The following is a 21,989-nucleotide window of genomic DNA, read 5'->3' as shown; positions in this document are numbered from 1 at the left end:
TGCAACATACTATGTTGTAGGAGATACGTAAACCTCACTGTATGTGACTTTTCTGTCATAAACTTTGGAGCTCTTTCACCGAGATCTGCTTTCACTAGATGTATGGCGCCCCCTCCTGGCTACCCATACGCGAGCCTTGATAATCATTTTGTTTCTGTAATCTACAATCTTTTTTCATCTAAATATTATAATTATACTTTACATGGGCCTTAAATGTCTAAAATATGAGACAATATAAAAAAATTAAATTATTTGTTTATATGTATTTGTATGTGTTCTTAGAGAATGGCTCTGACAAATTTGTGTCAAGTTTGCTTGCTAATCTTTCTTGAGCGTCCAGCTAATTAATATTCATGAGCAAAGCGTAGTTGCTTCCTATGTGCGCAGTGAGTCAACTGCGCAATAAGCGGAAAAACACAAACATGACACCGTGGGTTAACAGACCGCAGCGTTTCTTCGTTTCTCTTGCCGCATCACCAAGTAAAACAACTTTAACCAAGATCACGGCAGAAGCACGGAGATTCCCTGTTGTGTTTCGCGGTGTATTATTGTTCGGTGCCTAACTTTGTGTTGTCAGCGATGTGTGATGGCGGTGAACCCCGGAGGTGCTGATGCTGATGAGCCGCCGTCTATGCTGTGGGGTCTGGACCCCGTGTTCTCCGCCTATTCCAGACTCTACATCACTGACATCCTTCAGATGAAAGAGTCCACACAAGTACCTGGTAACGTCAAATAAAACAGTTAACCATTGGCCCCTTTGATTTTTCTTTATTGGATGTATCTTTAACTAACTAAACATTTGTTGTACCGCAACGTAATGTTTTGCATAAGTGTTCACATTAGGATATTTGTCAGCTACTTGTTGTCAGCTGCTGTTTTTAAAATAAACACGATAAAAAAGCTCCCACATTTGACACATGATGTCTTGTAGGAGTTTATTTCTACAAGAATCACCCACTCTTCCAGGTGGATGTACTGGGGACGGTTGTTTACAAGCGGGAGAGAGACGATTTCTACTGTTATGGAGGTCTGGAAAAACATTATTTCTGCAGACCACTTTTTTTTGGATGTCATAGAAACATCAACTTTTTATTTTAGCATTTTATTGAGCTGTATTTATAATGCAAAGCCAGTTCTGTTGCAAATGTTCTTGCTTTATAAAATTTACCACTTGACTACTGTTTTTCCCTTTGGTCATGTCTTACCTTGTCTTGGGAACCAAGTGAGCCAGTACTGCCCTCAAAAACATGTTGCACCTGGTCTTACTATTGCATGTCTGTTCTCCTTTAATACATAGTGGATGACAGTACTGGTGTCATAAATTGTCTTTGTTGGAAAGATGAGAAATGGAAGGATCAAGGAGAACCAAGTAAATGTAAGTTGCAAAATTCACACCAATTGAGTACAGAATTACAGAAATATGGATTTGGAATCTACGCTACTGTTCACAAATTTGGGGTTAGTAAGATTTTTAAAGTCTCTTATGCTTGCCAAAGCATTTATTTGATCAAAAATACAATAAAAATAGTGATTTTATGAAATATTATTACAATGTAAATAATGTGAATATATTATAAAATATAATTTATTCCTGTGATGTCAAAGCTGAATTTCCAGCATCTTTACTCCAGTCTTCAGTGTCACATGATCCTTCAGAAATCATTCTAATATGCTGATTTGATGCTCAAGAAGTGTTTCTTATTATTGTCAATGTTGAAAACATTGCTGTTTTATTAAATATTAAACAACATTGCTGCTTGTGGATATCATATTTTTTTTCAGTATTCTTTGATGAATAGAAAGTTTTAAAAAAATAAGCGTGTTACTGTTATTTTTGATCAATTGCATTCTTCCTGAATAAAAGTAATAATTTATTTTAAAAACTTTGCTGACCCCAAACCTTTGAACAGTAATGTATCAAAGAATTTTATAATTGTGATTTAAAAGCCTAGAAATGATGTAAATTCCTATAGTAAAAAAATATCTTTCTTAGTACAATTGCTTTAAAACTGCTTTTAAAAATAATTGTAAGCAAACCAGCTGTAGATGTTGTAGAACATCTGATGCGTAATGGATATTAATCTAGTAGGAGTACTAATGCAGTGCTAATGTCAATAGACAGAGATCCTAGCGGATCCTCCAGAGGCTTTAACATTGAAGATGAACTCAAACGACTGAAGGAGGCTGAAAGGAAGAGCACCGTGCTGGAGATCGGAGACCTGCTGAGGGTACGAGGGACTGTCAAAACCTCCAGGGATGCGAGGGAGATCAAGGCCAACTCCTTCTGTGAGTGAAATGTTCAGGGATTTAGATGACACATAGTATGTTTGTTTAATCAGTTAGAGTGAGCTTGTTTGCAGAACACATGGATTCATGGTTATGTTACTGTAATCATCACTCTGTAGTTGTTTTGTGTGTATGTGAATAGATAAAGTCAGTGACCCCGTGATGGCAGTGCAGATCTCACATATGCTGGAAATGCCTCAGCTGTACAGAAAGTGCTATGATCAGCCGTTCCAGATGCCGAGTGATGACCTGGGCGGCACAGAGTGAGTCACACAGAATGATGGAGGTCTCATTTGCATCTGTTATGTTACATGACTTCATTTACATCTTACACCTGCAGGGACATTGACCTAATTGTGTTACAGGGAAAAAAATGCATGCAACCCTTTTTTGCATGCATTTTTAGATGAGATATATGCATGATATTAATATATAATAATAATATATACAGGGCTTGACATTAACACCTGCAAACCCGCCAAATGCGGGTGGATTGCAGCAGCAGCGTGCAGTTTGCACCGGATGAATATTGTTAGTGTTCAAGGGCTTGAATTTCGGCGGTGATTGCGCATAATTTTACACATTCTCGCAGATTTTGTGCTCACACCCAAAGTGTGAACACATAAAGCCACCTCTCAGTACTAAATTGAGTTCTTTTTCACTGCTTATTGTGCTTAAATACTCATAAAATAATGTCAAAATGCCGGTCTTGGTGAGTACTTACGTAAACATATGGCTGGGCGATACATAAAAATATTTGATATCTCGATATTGGCAAAATTTTTACGAAATTCAATATATACAGTATCTTGATATTAATAATATTTATTGATATAATAATAATAAAACAGCTAGATAGAACAGCTATTGTTACAAAGTAAATACAAAATGTTTAGTGCAAATTTAAGCAGTTAAAAGCTCCTTCGCAAGCCTGAATTCTCAAACTGTTCTCTGGACCTGAGGGTTTCACGCACCCACAGCCTCTTTTTCCTTGCTGCTCTCTTTCTTCTATTTACTAGCAGGGCTAGTGCCATCGCTCACTTCTTAGCATGGGACATATACATATTTTGCTGCTGACCAAAAGGTGGAACAATAATCAAGCAGCAAGGAAGAAGAGGCTGTGGGTGCATGAAACCGTCAGGAGCTCCGTTTCTATTGGCCGCGCGGGTAATCATCACAGAGCTATTTTGACTTTGACCGCGGCGTGCACGCAAGCTGCGCTCCGCTGCCCGTGAGCTTTGGTCAACGCAGCAACAAACAGTCAACACGTGGTGCAAGCCATTGAAATAAATGGGTTTCATAGCGCAGCGTTTCCGCGTCCTGTGTGAAAGGGCCTTAAGGGGACGTAATATTGGATGTTCGTGTGTTCTTTTGGGAATGTACGGAAGAGGATTAGGGCCAAGCAATAATAAAAAAATAAAACCATCTCGAGATTAAAGTTGTTAAATTTCGAGAAAAAAAACGTTAAATTTCAAGAAAAAAGTCAAAATAAAATGTTGAGAATAAACTCATTAAATTACGAGAAAAAAGTTGTTAAATTTTGAGAAAAAAGTCGAGATAAAATATTGAGAATAAAGTCATTAAATTACGAGAAAAAAGTCGTTAAATTACGAGAAAAAAGTCGTTAAATTATGAGAAAAATGTCGTTAAATTTCGAGAAAAAGCCGAGATAAAATGTTGAGAATAAAGTCATTAAATTACGAGAAAAAAGTTGTTAAATTTCGAGAAAAAAGTCTAGATAAAATGTTGAGAATAAAGTCATTAAATTACGAGAAAAAAGTCGTTAAATTACGAGAAAAAAGTCGTTAAATTATGAGAAAAATGTTGTTAAATTTCGAGAAAAAGTCGAGATAAAATGTTGAAAATAAACTCAATAAATTATGAGAAAAAACTGGTTAAATTTCAAGAAATAAGTCGAAATAAAATGTTGAGAATAAACTCATTAAATTACGAGAAAAAAATCCTTAAATTACGAGAAAAAAGTCATTAAATTATGAGAAAAATGTCATTAAATTTCGCGAAAAAGTCGAGATAAAATGTTGAGAATAAACTCATTAAATTATGAGAATAAAGTAATTAAATTACGAGCAAAAAGTCGTTAAATTATGAGGAAAATGTCGTTAAATTTCGAGAAAAAGTTGAGATAAAATGTTGAGAATAAACTCATTAAATTTCGAGAAAAAACTGGTTAAATTTCAAGAAAAAAGTCGAAATAAAATGTTGAGAATAAAAAAGTCGTTAAATTACGAGAAAAAAGTCGTTAAATTACGAGAAAAAAGTCATTAAATTATGAGAACAGATTCGTAATTTAACGACTTTTTTCTCATAATTTAATGACTTTATTCTCAACATTTTATCTCGACTTTTTTCTCGAAATTTAACAACTTTAATCTCAAGATGGTTTTATTTTTTTATTATTGCTTGGCCCTAATCCTCTTCCGTAGGAAAGTATGCTTGAATTTGAAATATTCGATAATCACGATATTTTCAAATTTTACATTGTCATCAAAATTATTACGATATTATCACTAATTTGATATATCGCCCCAACCTTATGTAAACATAGTTATGTTTTAAGGGAATGTAAACAGTTAAGAAAGAAAACGCATGTGTAACAGTAAAATGGATCCATGCGTCAGGTCTTAAAGTTACAGCAGCCTAATATACCTGCTGCAAAATTATGAGATAATATTAAAAAAATATATATAGTTTTCCCCCATTGTATTGATGTCAAAATTGTGGCCAGTGAAAATGCTGAGTGGCTAGTGATATATGCTTGCATTTTTTTGTTCCAAGTCTGGGAACAAAAGCAACAGAAGTTTATTGTCTTGATTCAGACCTCAAATTTTAAATGTACTTGTGAAACATATCAAACATGCTTTCTGTGTTCTTAAATTTTATTTACAGAGCAGGTGGTTCCTCACATTTCCACTATTTGCTGTCTCGGTCAGTTCTCACCCTTAAGGAGTTCCTCTTGGAGAAAGAGGTGGCCAGGTTTCGTCCTTATGATGTCGAGTTCCTCTTACATCCACTGATACAAAGTTCTTCAGCAGAACAGGTACTGGGCCTGACACTCGATAGATAGATAGATAGATAGATAGATAGATCTGAGTTTGATTCTTTGAAAACTAGCTGTTTCCTCTCCTTCACTGTTCCGTCCCAATAAAGCTGAAAAAATTAAACACTAAATATCATATGTATGTATGTATGCAAAAGATGGATGCCCAAATCTACCAAAGTAAACTGTCCTTGTTCAATGTCACCACTCTTGGCTGGAGTACAACAGGATATAAGAGCCAGGAATAACTTGTGGGCACGGCAGGGAGGATGTGTTGTGTTGTTTGATGGCAGGAGGGAGTGATCGTCTGTAACGCTTTTATGAGATTCTGCTAGTCTGGAGATTCAAGGACAGCAGCATATGGTGATGAGAAAGAAGCATGCTAATGAGAAGCCTGTCGACGTATTCGTTAGTAATCAAATAAGAACATACATGAAGTATGCATTTCATTCCAATTTCTTTAGTTGTTAAAAAGAGCTGAAATGGTAATTTTGAATGGTGCATCACAGAAATGTGATTCATTGTTTTGGTGACTCATCATTCATTTGTTTTTTGTCTGAAGGAGTCAGATCAGCCCAGATCATTTGCTACGCAAATTCGAAAGCTTCTGAAAGAGACCTTGAGCATCCTCCAGGACGAGGGACAAATATTTCGCAAAATACGGACCCAGGATGAAGTCTACAATGTATGTGCACACACATTCAGACACTTCTTAGTCAGTAAGAGAGAGAGCAGCAGTGGTAAATGTTACCTCAGGAGACTCTTAAATCAAAATTTCTGGGATAATGTCTAATATTCGCTTCCTACACATGCTTTCTACATATTATAGGTCTGAATAGGGTTTGTACCTCTAGGATTTTAAAAGAGGATTATATTAAAAGGTCCCCTATTATGCTTTGTAGTTGTAGCTGAGGCCTGGAAGAGTTTGGTTTGTGTTGTTGACATGTCGGGAAGACATTGTTTTCTGTGCTGTGAAAGCAAATCCACTTTGCTGCACTTCCAAAGGGCTCGAATTTATACGATAAAACTGAAACCATCATAACTGTTCATTTCACTGTTTACAAGAGCTAAGGAAGCCGCCGGAGCTGAAGTTCAGATATAATGGGCGTATTGTTTCTGACATGCACTGTAAGCGATACACCAATCACAACAGACTGGGCCATCTGACCAATCAGAGCAGAGTAGACTCTTGGAAAGGAGGAGTTCATAGAGACCGAATCCTTGATCGAACAGTTTCAGATGCTGCAATGTATATTATGATATATGTTTTTGACTTAGGATGCATGTAAACCTATTGTAGGAGACCTCCAAAACAAAAATAGCATAATAGGAGTACTTTAATATGGTTCAACCATAAATATAACTTCTAAAACTACTTTAAAATGTAATTATATTTTCATTACCTTGGCTGCTTTAGGTAACAGAACAAGACAAAGATCTTCACACAGCGATCAAGGATGTTTTACGAGAGGATACCAAACGGGAAAAATGTGAGTTTATTTTTTTTGTGCATACTAGTATGCAAAAAATTATTACAAACAATACTTCATTTTGATTGGTCATGCACTGCATTTTCAGGTCAGATTATTTTGTATAATGTGCATGTAACTATATAATTGATGGTTGTCCCAGGCAATCTGTCTTTCATTTTACATAAAAGTTTCAATTTGAATAAATGTGTGTGTATATATATATATATATATATATATATATATATATATATATATATATATATATATATATATATATATATATATATATATATACAGTGGGTACGGAAAGTATTCAGACCCCCTTAAATTTTTCACTCTTTGTTATATTGCAGCCATTTGCTAAAATCATTTAAGTTCATTTTTGTTCCTCATTAATGTACACACAGCACCCCATATTGACAGAAAAACACAGAATTGTTGACATTTTTGCAGATTTATTAAAAAAGAAAAACTGAAATATCACATGGTCCTAAGTATTCAGATTTAGTAGAAGCACCCTTTTGATCTAATACAGCCATGAGTCTTTTTTGGGAAAGATGCAACAAGTTTTTAACACTTGGATTTGGGGATCCTCTGCCATTCCTCCTTGCAGATCCTCTCCAGTTCTGTCAGGTTGGATGGTAAACGTTGGTGGACAGCCATTTTTAGGTCTCTCCAGAGATGCTCAATTGGGTTTAAGTCAGGGCTCTGGCTGGGCCATTCAAGAACAGTCACAGAGTTGTTGTGAAGCCACTCCTTCGTTATTTTAGCTGTGTGCTTAGGGTCATTGTCTTGTTGGAAGGTAAACCTTCGGCCCAGTCTGAGGTCCTGAGCACTCTGGAGAAGATTTTCATCCAGGATATCCCTGTACTTGGCCGCATTCATCTTTCCCTCGATTGCAACCAGTCGTCCTGTCCCTGCAGCTGAAAAACACCCCCACAGCATGATGCTGCCACCACCATGCTTCACTGTTGGGACTGTATTGGACAGGTGATGAGCAGTGCCTGGTTTTCTCCACACATACCACTTAGAATTAAGGCCAAAAAGTTCTATCTTGGTCTCATCAGACCAGAGAATCTTATTTCTCACCATCTTGGCAAACTCCATGCAGGCTTTCATGTGTCTTGCACTGAGGGGAGAAGCTTTCGTCGGGCCACTCTGCCATAAAGCCCCGACTGGTGGAGGGCTGCAGTGATGGTTGACTTTCTAGAACTTTCTCGCATCTTTCGACTGCATCTCTGGAGCTCAGCCACAGTGATCTTTGGGTTCTTCTTTACCTCTCTCAACAAGGCTCTTCTCCCCCGATAGCTCAGTTTGGCCGGACGGCCAGCTCTAGGAAGGGTTCTGGTCGTCCCAAACGTCCTCTATTTAAGGATTATGGAGGCCACTGTGCTCTTAGGAACCTTGGCCAGATCTGTGCCTTGCCACAATTCTGTCTCTGAGCTCTTCAGGCAGTTCATTGACCTCATGATTCTCATTTGCTCTAACATGCACTGTGAGCTGTAAGGTCTTATATAGACAGGTGTGTGGCTTTCCTAATCAAGTCCAATCAGTTTAATCAAACACAGCTGGACTCAAATGAAGGTGCAGAACCATCTCAAGGATGATCAGAAGAAATGGACAGCACCTGAGTTAAATATATGAGTGTCACAGCAAAGGGTCTGAATACTGAATAAATATGCAAAAATGTCAACAATTCTGTGTTTTTCTGTCAATATGGGGTGCTGTGTGGAAATTAATGAGAAAAAAAAAATGAACTTAAATGATTTTAGCAAATGGCTGCAATATAACAAAGAGTGAAAAATGTAAGGGGGTCTGAATACTTTCTGTACCCACTATATATATATATATATATATATATATATATATATATATATAATGCTTTATAATTTTTTTGTATTTTATTTTATAATTAACAGTGTAATGAGTGGGATACAGGCAGGTGGCCATTATTTCAAAATAAAGCCTGATCCAAATATGTGAGTAGAGGTCCCTCCTCATATGATGCTTTTTTTTTGCAGATGCTGAGAAAGGATGCCATGTCCTGCATATTTTGTCCAGCGTGAGGCAGCGCTACAGCCAAAATCTGAGTCGAGAGGTGCTGGAAGTTGCTCTGACATTCTTAGAATGCAATAGTGACATAATAAGCACAACAGAAGCCCACTACATTGTTTTGTAGCATCATTTTTTTTTATTTATTTATTTTTTTTTTTTTATAAATATGTTCATAAAAATATGAGCAAAGTGATCAAAGCAATCATGAAGACAGAATGTTACCAGTTACAGAACCCTTTTTGATACAAATCATTAAAGTTATTTAATGGCTCTTTGTTTGCTTACCTGTTGCTTTTTATGTTCAGCATAAGAAACATATACAGATATATTTACTTCAGCATTGTTCTTAATACAGAAATTGCCTCTTTAATAGGCTAACATAAACATTTGTGAACTTCTGAATATTTTACCGTTTAACCTTCTGGCACTTAGTTGCCAAGTTCCCATTCACTTTAATTAGAAAAGAGTGGCCTGGATATTCTTCAAAAAATAACATTTTTTTGTTCTAAGGATGAAGTCGTACAGTTTTAGTACAATATGTTAATGAGGGTGAGTAAGTTATGACCGAATTTTCATTTTGGAGCCAAATGGCTCGTTTAAAACTGTAGTTACACCCAATAACCATAGGAGGTCACTGTGAGCAAATGGATACGTCACTGTCCGTGAGCACATCTGTATCTGTGCGCGTTCAGGTCTATTTATGCTCAGTGGCAGTATGAGTAACGGAAATCACGTCTCACACTGTCCTTGATATTCTTAGACTATGGAATAGATATTCAACAGACCTTATGATTTATTGTTGTTGCATTTATAGAATATGCAAAATATGAATTCATTATAAAGTAACGTTCATCAAGTGATTATTAATATCTAGCTTATGACATGTTTTGTTACAGATACTTTCTTCCATTATTTTCTCTCACAGTTGGCCTTTAAACAAACTAAATCAAAGGAACAAACAATGCATTCTCTGTAAAATCCAGCCATTGTCTCTTTTACGAAGGAAGACAGTAATGACACAACACTCGTTTTCCCCCTGTAGAGGCTCTTAAACTGCAACAGAGCCCTTGTCAAGAAGCCCAGCCCCATTGCCCAAATATCCCAGTGTGTGCGCGCGCTTCCTGCCGAATGGACTTGGCGGTGAATGCGCCCCGGCCTTTATGACGCGCGCCGCTCACGTTTGAGGAGAACCCCCAGACTTCAGCGACACTACTGTAGTCCACACAAAGAAGACGCGCTCGTTCCTTTATGACGCGTCGATCCGGATTCCAGAATGACACTGTAGAAGGTGTCTCGATTCGAATTCAGCTGGAACGCGGCGGTTCGAAAATCCGCTCTGCGCTATGAGAGAAATGGATACGAGCATGTTGGTTTCCTGCAGACGGATATAAGTTTTGCATCATTTATTACTCGATCTTCACGTCAAGGGGGAATAAACGGACTGATTAAACTGACGGGCCGGGGGGCAACAATCGTTTGCTTTCATTGTGAAGAAAAACAGCGATATTATTCGTGCAAACGTCTTCGTGACTGTCCATTTATTCGTTATCTGATTAGTAACGGCGCTTCTGAAGCCTCTGTTTTCACAATGCAGTTTCGGACAGTTTTGGATGTAAAAGTGGTGGATGTGGAGAAGAGGAGGAATCCGTCCAAACATTACGTGAGTTGGCTACCTATTCACCTTGCGTCCTTCTCGAACCTGATGCTGAGATACAGAAAGACGCATCTGGATAATGACAAAGAACATTTATAAACACGAACACGATTCTGTTTTGTCCTCTTAAAAAGTCTGGTGGTGGTACATAGGTGAAGGGGGGTTACGGAGATAAAGAAACAACAAATAAATAAATAAAAGAGAAGAATGACCTCAGATTGAGCACTTGGACTCAATTACATGCACTTCATTTGGCAAACGATTTCTTGTGATTTATATATTTTAGAGACAGGGCAAACTTGTTATAAAATGATTAAAACATGAAAGACTTTAGATTTGGAAACACCATAATATTCATTTTAGAGTATTAGCATTCAGATAAAATAAAGCACATCTCCTCAGGTAACAGGCAGTTGCATGACCAGGACAATAACAATACCTAAATGGTCAGAAAAATATTGTTTCTAACTCCTTTATGCTAAATGAGCTCATTAACATCAAGAAGTGTTGATAAAATGTCCCAAAACTCTGTTATGAATAATATTTATGCATCTCACTAATGATTCTGAGGAAGTGTGTGTGTTTTGATCAGCTGGTGATTAAACTTTCTGTCACACTCCCTTTACAAGCAATTTATGCCACAGCTTCAGTGATGAATTTGGGGGTTTAGTAGCTTGAAGAAGTGCCCATATATGGATGGAGTAGAAGCTTATGTATTTCCTGCAAAAGATGGTTTGTTTTAAATATTTATGATACCACTTCTTGCAAGCATATGTTAGACCATGATATAGATTCTCCAGACTAGTTATACATAAATAATATAGGCTGAATTTGGGACATTTGTGACATCTAATGTAAAGCCATGCCCCATTCCAGAGTTCAGGTTTATTATTATAAATTAGTGCAATTTCAGTGCAAATTGATTTTAAAAGTTGAGTTTGAGAATTTGTTTTTGTGTTTGGCATGTCTCCCTTTTTCTGTATGACAAGTGTAACTCCACAAATGTGCATAAAACCTGATGATCATGTTCTCCAGCATGATTTTAGAAGGATCCAAAGAGCATCTTGATCTTCAGTGGAAGCAAATATATCTGACCTACTGTACAAAGAGATCACATTGTTAATAAGCTTATTTTTATTAGTGACCTATTAGTGCAAAATCTTCTTCATTTTTAAAATTTATTCCCAGCATACTCAAGCATGTTTGTTTCCAGGTATAAATTAAGGTAACACATTTTTGAACTTGTGAGATTACCAAAATTACCAAATTAAAAGTTTTCCGAAATTACCAAAAATATTCATAAGATTTCAGTTCAACTTTCCACATAATTTTTTTATGCTACAAATATAAGTTTGACAAAAAAATCCCATTCAAATGAAAATTAGCCCAAGCTTTACTCGCCCTCAAGCCATCCTAGGTGTATATGACTTTCTTCTTTCTGATGAACACAATCTGAGAAATATTAATAAATATCCTGATGCATTCGAGCTTAAAATGGCAGTGAACAGGGGTCACTAGTATGAGCTGAAGAAAGTGCTTCCATCCACATCCATCCATCATAAACATAATCCACATGGCTCCGGGGGGTTAAAGGGTTAGTTCACCCAAAAATGAAAACTCTGTGATTTATTACTCACCCTCATGTCGTTCTACAGCCGTAAGACCTTCGTTAATCTTCGGAACACAAATTAAGATATTTTTATTGAAATCCGATGGCTCTGTGAGGCCTCCATAGGGAGCAATGGACACTTCCTCTCTCAAGATCCATAAAGGTACTAAAAACATATTTAAATCAGTTCATGTGAGTACAGTGGTTCAATATTAATATTATAAAGCGACGAGAATATTTTTGGTGCGCCAAAGAAAACAAAATAGCGACTTATTTAGTGATGGCCGATTTCAAAACACTGCTTCATGAAGATTCGGAGCGTTATGAATCTTTTGTGTCGAATCAGCGGTTCAGAGTGCTAAAGTCACGTGATTTCAGCAGTTTGGCGGTTTGACACGCGATCCGAATTATGATTCAACACACTGATTCATAACGCTCCAAAGCTTCCTGAAGCAGTGTTTTGAAATCGGCCATCACTATATAAGTCGTAATTTAGTTTTTTTGGCGCACCAAAATATTCTCGTCACTATTAATATTGAACCACTGTACTCACATGAACTGATTTAAATATGTTTTTAGTACATTAATGGATCTTGAGAGAGGAAATGTCATTGCTCCTAATGCAGGCCTCACGGAGCCATCGGATTTCAACAAAAATATCTTAATTTGTGTTCCGAAGATTAACGGAAATCTTACGGGTGTGGAACGACATGAGGATTGAGTAATAAATTACATTATTTTCATTTTTCAACTAACCCTTTAATAAAGGCCTTCTGAAGCGAAGCGATGTGTTTGTGTAAAAAAATATCCATATTTAACAAGTTATGAAGTAAAATATCTAGCTTCTGCCAGACCACCTTCCATATTCTACTTACAAAAAAAGTGTAAAACTCTTGCAGTTCAAAACACTTACGCTACGTCCTACACCTTCCCTATTCAACTTATGGAAAAAGCTTAACTGACGCCACACAAGTTCCATTTTTTCGTAACTGGAATACGGAAGACGGAAGCTAGATATTTTACTTCATAACTTGTTAAATATGGATTTTTTTTTACACAAACGCATCGCTTCGCTTCAGAAGGCCTTTATTAACCCTCTGAAGCCGTGTGGAGTACATTTATAATGGAGACACTTTCTTCAGCTCATACTCGTGACCCCTGTTCACTGCCATTTTAAGCTCGAATGCATCAGGATATTTATTAATATATTTCTGATTGTGTTCATCAGAAAGAAGAAAGTCATATACACCTAGGATGGCTTGAGGGTGAGTAAAGCTTGGGCTAATTTTCATTCGAAAGTGAACTAATCCTTTAAACAGTAGCCAGTGAACCGAATATTCTGTACTTCTTAACAACGGCACATTTTAACAGCCAAATCAGCCCTTGACATTCATCAGTGGTTGTGGCTTTTTGTTTTGAAGAGCTTGTTCAACATGGGCCCATTGTCTCTATCTCCTACCTCCTAACCACTGAGAGCTACAGAACTGTTCTCAGATCAGTATTAGTGCAACATCCTCCCCCATAACTCTCACTGGAGTCATTTGCTTTGCCATAGATTCACTGCGTTCTCTCCCTGGAGAGCGAGACTTCGGAATATGCATGGCCCTATATCCCAGAGGCTTTTACATACTCTGGAAAGAAAGTAAAAAAAGAAAGGCAGTTGCTCAGTCTCATTAGTAATGTTTGTCAAACAGCTGGGTATGCTTTCCTTTTGAGAGAGAGATAGAGAAAAGGAGGAGGGGAAATGTGAACCCACATGCCCTTGTTTTAAATCCCCAGAAGCAGTCCGACTTCCTCTCTTTGAATGGAAGTTTGGCTGTATTTAGACAAAAATACTCTTCCTTCATACTCAAGACAACGTTCTTTCTGCACTTTACTTCGATCTGGGACACGTTTTACGTGCAACGGTAGGATGATAAAGAGTGTACTCACAACCGCTTCGGAAAAGAAGTGCAGGTTTGTCATCATTAGTCAGCTGAGAATTTAAAGTAGGACTAAGTAAAAATAGGGGATCATACGATGGAAAATTTCATGCTTCCAGACAGGAAGTGAGCACTGAAACACTCCTCCGAAGGTGGATAGAATTGGTTCTATTATGTCTTTGTGGGAATCGTGTGTGCGTGAGACATGTTTTCTCACACACTCACTTCATTAGTGAGCACTGGTTCCCAACAGAGCCCCACATGTCTCAAATGTGTTTGTGTGTGTGAACGGTACATGGAGCCGCCTTGAGGCTCTCCCCAGACAATCTGCTGTCTTGTCAGCTTTTGTATGTGACACATTTCCTTAGCTGTTTCCATCTGTTAAAACCCTGTCATAGGCCACTACACGTTCATGCCACAACATGTCATGAATCGTGATTGTTTGCCCTGTATAATGGCTATTAAATCACTTTTATTCAGCACAAAAAGGGACTGAAGCCATGATTGTTATGTGGCTTTATAGGTTTCTCTCTCTCTCTCTCTCTCTCTCTCTCTCTCTCTCTCTCTCTCTATATATATATATATATATATATATATATATATATATGGTTTAAAGGAATAGTTCATCCAAAAATTAAATTATGCCATAATTTACTCATCCTCAAGCCATCCTATGTGTATATGACTTTCTTCTTTCTGAAGAACACAATCAGAGATATATTAAATAATATCCTGGCTTTTCCCAGCTTTGTAATGGCATTGAATAGTGCCTGAGTTTTTGAAGCTCAAAAAAAGCACATCTATCCATCATAAAAGTGGGTTAATAAATACCTTCTGAAGCAAAGCGATGGGTTTTTGTAAGAAAAATATCCATATTTAAAACTTTATATAATCACTGGCTTCCGACATTGGCCGTATGCATGCATACTCAGCTAAGCTTACGCTACCCCTACATTCTACGTCATGCGTGGGGTCAGAGGTCACTAGGGCTGTGTTTTGCCAAGAATCTGGTGATACGATACGCATCACGGTACAGGGGTTGCGATACGATACATTGTGATATATTGCGATACTATAAGAAAGGCGATATATTGCGATATTTCTTGTTTTTTTAGGAAGAGGTTCTAATTTTAGAAAAAAAAAAAAACTCACCATATGCATAAAACCTGAGCAAAAACTTTATTTTATTTAAAGGAACACTCCACTTTTTTTTGAAAATAGGCTCATTTTCCAACTCCCCTAGAGTTAAACAGTTGAGTTTTACTGTTTTCGAATCCATTCAGCCGATCTCCGGGTCTGACGGTACCACTTTTAGCATAGCTTAGCATAGTTCATTGAATCTGATTAGACCGTTAGCATCTCGTTAAAAAATGACCAAAGAGTTTCAATGTTTTTCCTATTTAAAACTCGACTCTTCTGTAGTTACATCGTGTACTAAGACCGACGGAAAATGAAAAGATGCGATTTTCTAGGCCGATATGGCTAGGAACTATGCTCTCATTCTGGCGTAATAATCAAGGAACTTTGCTGCCGTATCATGGGTTCAGCAGGCGCAATGATATTACGCAGTTCCTGTGACCCCCTGCTTGCACAGGGAGTGTGCCTTGCAACATTGGAGACATTTGTGAGAGACGCTGCATAATATCCACTGATTGTGTTGGCTTGAGGGTGAGTAAATTCTGGAATAATTTTAATTTTTCTGTGAAATATTCCTCTAAGGCAATAGTTCAACTCAAAAATTAAAATTCTGTCATCATTTACTCACCCTCATGTCATTCCAAAACGTTTTGACTTTCCTTTTTTCAGTGGAACACAAAATGAGAGGTTTTGAAGAATGCTGCTATTTTCATGCTGCTATTTTCCATACAACAGAAGCATATGGTGACCAAGCTGACACAAAAGTAGCAGAAAAGTTGTCCATGTGATTTGTGTGGTTTTTTCCAAGTCTTTTTGAAGTTGTATAATAGCTTGGTGTTACAAATAGTCTGAAATAATATTCTGGGTGTTAATACTTGAATACAGAATGTTGATTACCAAAACAACAAAAACAAATGGACTCACCCCTTATTTTCTTTAAAAAAAAGCAAGAATTAATTTATGGAATTAAATTGGACCAATTTGTGGAGGATTTCTAATGAAGACTTGTGAACCTTTGATTTTATTAGCCACTTGCCTGTTAAAACTTGTGTATTATTTGAGCTGTAAAGTCAGTTCTCTTGGTTTTTACGGTTGTTTTAAGGATGTAGGCTTTACATTGTCATGGCAATGAAGTTGTAAAGTTGCATACAAACTAGTGTTAAAAGGTTGTTTTTTTTTTTTTTAAATGTTTTTGAAAGACGTCTCTTCTCATTAAGGCTTCTTTTATTTGATCAAAAATACAGTAAAACAGGAATATTGTGAAATATTGTTACAGTTTAAAACCACTGTTTTCTATTTGAATATATTTTAAAATGTAATTTATTCCTGTGATGCAAAGCTTCACAAATTTTTTCAGCATCCTTCAGTGTCACATGATCCTTCATAAATCATTCTAATATGCTGTTATGGTGCTCAATAAACATTCTGATTATTATTAATGTTGAAAACAGTTTTGCTGCTTAATATTATATTTGTGGAAACTGATAATTTTTGACTCTCACTTTTGATCAATTTAATGCACCCTTGATGAATCAAAAAATATTAATTTCTTCAAAAAAAACAAAAAAACTTACTGACCCCAAACTTTTGAATATTAACTTTACACAGAAAAGATTGGTGAGCAATTTTTTTTTTTTATAAAATAGTCATGTTAACATTCATATTATGTCTAATTGAAATGAATTAACATTTACAGATTGGTCCAATTCAGATCAATTGCAAGTGCCTCAGTAACCCAGATTGTGAGTTTTTGGGTGAACTATCCCTTTAAACTAGCCCCCCTCCCTCCATATCCCACACATCCTATACCAGCGCTCACATACATTGATGTACTGATAAATGACTCCTGCTGCATCCTGCCTGTCTTTAATTTCCACGTTTTCATTTCCCCTCCTCTTCACTTGTTCCTTGTCCAACATGACATCTTGGAGCACTAAAGCTCATTGCTCCTTTCTTCAGAGTTACTGTCTGCCCGCCGCCAGTTGCGAAGCAAATGCTATTGCTTTCAGTGCAGCTTGATTACATCATAGAGAACAAATGATGCCAGAGCTGCTGGTGACAACATGTGTGGGCAGGAAGTGAAGGCCCTGCCACAGTAGAGCAGCCTTCATGGGAAATGGCTTTCTCTCTCACAGTAACTAATGATGGCGTCACCCATAAGGAGAAATTATCCTGCCAAGGGGTTTCCTGGGATACTTTATCAGAATTGTATCATATTTTCCAGTGCATTTGATACATTCTAATGGTTTTCTGTGGTTTCTGAGTTCAACAGCTGAAACTTGAATTTCTTGAACTAATGATGTGTTTGTTTATGATGTTTTGTTTAGCTTTTTATTGCCTGGGACACTGGGTCTGCCTCTCTCGAAGGGCTCTATGATGAAAGATGAGATTGTTGAGAGGGTTTGAAAGGCCACGTAGGTGTAATGGAGCCGAAAAATAGCAGTAAAATGTTCCTTCTCTGACAGTTTTGTCTACACATCACCAGTTACAACATTCAGTAGACACACAAGATCATGCGGAGGCGGCTGACTATTCGCTCCCAGTTTAAGTGTCTTACTTCCAATAGTAATAATCAGAATTCAGTGGATGATATTTGACTGTTTTCAGATTATCAGTTTGTTACAGTTCCTAAATTTTCCAACATCCTTATCAGTGGATAATAAACTTTTTTTTTGCTTTTATAGTAAACACACATTATATTAAAGCATCGTTAAACATTGTTATTTAAATGCTAGCAATTTGCCCCATCCTTTTATAACAGCCTCTTTGCACCCATTTGTTTCCATTTCTACAGAGCCCTGCACATGACATGTGGGAAAAAAAGTATATTGTGGCCACAAATTAACAATTCGTTCCCATGATTTACTAACAGATCAACATGTTTAACTAATTAGTTCCCTCGTTTTAATTGAATCTTGTGCATGATAATTTATTCCCTTGTTTTGCTAAATCGTGGCAATGACGTAATAATTTGTTAAAACAACGTGGCCACTATTTACTGAAATGTAGAAACGAATGAGTTCAACGTGACCATGATTTACTAAAACGTAGAAACAAATTAGTTCAACGTAGCCATGATTTACTAAAACGTAGAAACGAATGAGTTCAACGTGGCCATGATTTACTAAAACGTAGAAACGAATTAGTTCAACGTGGCCATGATTTACTAAAACATAGAAACGAATGAGTTCAACGTGGCCATGATTTACTGAAACGTAGAAACGAAATTAGTTCAACGTGACCATGATTTACTAAAACATAGAAACGAATTAGTTCAACTTGACCATGATTTACTGAAACGTAGAAACGAATTAGTTCAACGTGGCCATGATTTACTGAAACGTAGAAACGAAATTAGTTCAACTTGACCATGATTTACTGAAACGTAGAAACGAATTAGTTCAACGTGGCCATGATTTACTGAAACGTAGAAACGAATTAGTTCAACGTGGCCATGATTTACTAAAACATAGAAACGAATTAGTTCAACGTGGCCATGATTTACTAAAACGTAGAAACTAATGAGTTCAACGTGGCCATGATTTACTAAAACGTAGAAACGAATTAGTTCAACGTGGCCATGATTTACTGAAACGTAGAAACTAATTAGTTCAACGTGGCCATGATTTACTAAAACGTAGAAACGAATTAGTTCAACGTGGCCATGATTTACTAAAACGTAGAAACGAATTAGTTCAACGTGGCCATGATTTACTGAAACGTAGAAACGAATTAGTTCAACGTGGCCATGATTTACTAAAACATAGAAACGAATTAGTTCAACGTGGCCATGATTTACTAAAACATAGAAACGAATTAGTTCAACGTGACCATGATTTACTAAAACGTAGAAACGAATTAGTTCAACGTGGCCATGATTTACTAAAACGTAGAAACGAATTAGTTCAACGTGGCCATGATTTACTAAAACGTAGAAACGAATTAGTTCAACGTGGCCATGATTTACTAAAACATAGAAACGAATTAGTTCAACGTGACCATGATTTACTAAAACGTAGAAACGAATTAGTTCAACGTGGCCATGATTTACTAAAACGTAGAAACGAATTAGTTCAACGTGGCCATGATTTACTGAAACGTAGAAACGAATTAGTTCAACGTGGCCATGATTTACTAAAACGTAGAAACGAATTAGTTCAACGTGGCCATGATTTAATAAAAAGAAGAAACGAATTAGTTCAACGTGGCCATGATTTACTAAAACATAGAAACGAATTAGTTCAACGTGACCATGATTTACTAAAACGTAGAAACGAATTAGTTCAACGTGGCCATGATTTACTAAAACGTAGAAACGAATTAGTTCAACGTGGCCATGATTTACTGAAACGTAGAAACGAATTAGTTCAACGTGGCCATGATTTACTGAAACGTAGAAACGAATTAGTTCAACGTGGCCATGATTTACTAAAACGTAGAAACGAATTAGTTCAACGTGGCCATGATTTACTGAAACGTAGAAACGAATTAGTTCAACGTGGCCATGATTTACTAAAACATAGAAACGAATTAGTTCAACGTGGCCATGATTTACTAAAACGTAGAAACGAATTAGTTCAACGTGGCCATGATTTACTAAAACATAGAAACGAATTAGTTCAACGTGGCCATGATTTACTAAAAGATAGAAACGAATTAGTTCAACGTGGCCATGATTTACTAAAACGTAGAAACGAATTAGTTCAACGTGGCCATGATTTACTAAAACATAGAAACGAATTAGTTCAACGTGGCCATGATTTACTAAAACATAGAAACGAATTAGTTCAACGTGGCCATGATTTACTAAAACGTAGAAACGAATTAGTTCAACGTGGCCATGATTTACTAAAACATAGAAACGAATTAGTTCAACGTGGCCATGATTTACTAAAACGTAGAAACGAATTAGTTCAACGTGGCCATGATTTACTAAAACATAGAAACGAATTAGTTCAACGTGGCCATGATTTAATAAAAAGAAGAAACAAATTATTAATTCATGGCCACTTTTTAAATGAAACGAGAGAACAACTTAATTTATGGGAACGACTTCTTAATTCATGGCCATGATAAATGTATTTTTGTCTGCATGTCATGTGTGAGGCTTCATACATTTCATTTTGACAGGATCACAAAACAGTCACTTTAGATCAGACTGAAACAATCAAGAATTGTTAAAAACAAAGTTCAGTCTTTCCTAATTTTAGCTTGTTCTGGAGGGGCAGAGTGGAAGGTGCTACACCCAACACAGTCATGCATTTTCCTTTTCAGTTTGTTAGTTCTGGTCACTCTGGTGTTTAGATAAAACATTATCATACTTTCTCCTTTTGGTTGATGTGTTCGCTGAGTTGACATTTTTTCATCTGCACTTCTTCAGGAAACATGGTCCACTCAAGTTCCACTTCCTGTACAGCATCCCTTTCCGGAAGCTGGAATGTGCTTTGTATGTAGGTATTGGGGTGAAAGAGGTGAAGAGGGGTGACCAGTGGCCCTGGCAAACTGGAAATGACCACAACAAAATGCAAAGGAAGTAGTAAGAGAATAAGTGTCAAATGGGTTTATGTTCTTTGGATCATTGTTGATCACAATGCTCAGTGAGGAGGTTCAGAAAACTATACCTTTCATCTTTTGCACTCTCTGCCTTGATCTACATATTGTCTAATTAATGATTTACAAGATTATCACTTCCTGGGGGAAATTCCCTTTCCAGAATCCCATTACCAGTGGACCGGGCTGCAGTTACGCAGCTTAAACAGTGCAGTAAACGCTCACCTCTTGAGACCTAGTGCTAGAGCTATTGCCAAAGTTGCTGTGATAGGAATGCATTTAGAGTACTTATTAGTCTTTGAGTTTGGGGGTCTTAGTTTGGGTCAGTGTTGTATGTGTTGTCTGGGACAATGTATATTCCTGCTATAGCCTCTTTTTTTAAATATGTGTCCGATGCCATAGGTTTCAACAATTAATTTTTTAGGAAATTTGAAGTGTACTGGAAATTTGTAGTATACGGAAGGTTACAAAAATTAATTGATGATAAGTTTGGCGGTTAATCTAATCCATTTTGATTGTGTAAATATATTTGAGTACACAATGAACATGAAACAGCATTCTCAACCAATTTTACTTTGTAATGTGATTTAAAGATGTTGGGTGGAATTGATTTCAGAAAATTTGGACTAAATTAGAAAATTCATCTGGAATATTAGTTTTACAGTCTCTTTATGAACTTTTTTGAAACATCAAAGTGGTAGTTGCGTAGACTGACAATGGAGGGTCAGAAAGCTCTCAGATTTTATCAAAAAGATCTTAATTTGTGTTCTAAAGATGAACAAAAGTCTTATGGGTGTGGAACGACATTAGGGTGAGTAATTAATGACAGAATTTTAATTTCTGGGTGGACTATCCTTATAAAGATCTTAAACTACTTGCTCAGCATCATAAATTTTAACTCTTCAACCAGCTGAATGAAATGCCATTTTGTGGCTATGAATACACTATGGTTGGAAATATGGTAGATGGATAGTCTTTTATGTGTCTCTTGAAATAGACTCTTTAGGCGGGGTTGACTTCAGCGGTGAGGCCTGTACTTTTAAGCCCCACCAAGACTTGAAGTTTAAACACTCCTCATCCTTTACTTTAAGACAAATCTGAAGACAAGACGACTGCTTTTCAGTAAGTTTCTCTGCCTTCACTTTTCCGTCTATTCAAAAAGCTGCAAAAAATTGTTATTTTGAAATATGTTCTTTGGTTGGTTATGCAAAAGTCTACTGACATTAATTCAATGCATGATTATAAG

The 21,989-nt window shown here is 36.7% G+C and overlaps 2 protein-coding genes across 7 annotated transcripts in view; both read left to right on the top strand.

Annotated features, from left to right (window-relative positions):
* The first annotated feature begins 383 nt into the window (after positions 1-383).
* On the top strand, positions 384-9,142 carry stn1 (STN1 subunit of CST complex). The gene is made up of 9 exons (XM_048196370.1): positions 384-722; positions 932-1,027; positions 1,298-1,375; positions 2,119-2,286; positions 2,429-2,549; positions 5,194-5,344; positions 5,907-6,029; positions 6,762-6,834; positions 8,838-9,142. Exons 1-9 carry the CDS (start codon positions 587-589, stop codon positions 8,993-8,995), a joined length of 1,104 nt encoding a protein of 367 aa, XP_048052327.1. The 5' UTR covers positions 384-586; the 3' UTR covers positions 8,996-9,142.
* A 772-nt stretch (positions 9,143-9,914) lies between these two features.
* The window catches only part of sh3pxd2aa (SH3 and PX domains 2Aa), a 137,728-nt gene continuing 125,653 nt past the window's right edge, over positions 9,915-21,989 (top strand). For 2 of the 6 annotated variants that reach the window (XM_048196363.1, XM_048196360.1), the window contains exon 1: positions 9,917-10,531. In XM_048196363.1, the coding sequence (XP_048052320.1) occupies positions 10,460-10,531 (72 nt within the window). In that variant the 5' untranslated portion in view covers positions 9,917-10,459. Of the gene's footprint in view, positions 10,532-21,989 lie in introns of all 6 variants that reach the window. The other 4 variants (XM_048196365.1, XM_048196369.1, XM_048196361.1 and 1 more) reach the window with 4 other exon arrangements.

This window comes from Megalobrama amblycephala, linkage group LG7 (assembly GCF_018812025.1).
Source record: "Megalobrama amblycephala isolate DHTTF-2021 linkage group LG7, ASM1881202v1, whole genome shotgun sequence".
In the NCBI taxonomy this organism is placed as follows: domain Eukaryota; kingdom Metazoa; phylum Chordata; class Actinopteri; order Cypriniformes; family Xenocyprididae; genus Megalobrama; species Megalobrama amblycephala.
Note: the sequence above shows the minus strand (reverse complement) of the source record. Positions and strands in the feature narration are given on the sequence as shown.

Excerpts from the sequence above, each read along its gene's own strand:
- stn1 (XM_048196370.1), top strand. The coding sequence starts at position 587 with ATGGCGGTGAACCCCGGAGGTGCTGATGCTGATGAGCCGCCGTCTATG. Across the intron at positions 2,287-2,428 it reads GATCAAGGCCAACTCCTTCT|ATAAAGTCAGTGACCCCGTG; the intron begins GTGAGTGAAATG and ends GTATGTGAATAG. Across the intron at positions 6,835-8,837 it reads GGATACCAAACGGGAAAAAT|ATGCTGAGAAAGGATGCCAT; the intron begins GTGAGTTTATTT and ends TTTTTTTTGCAG.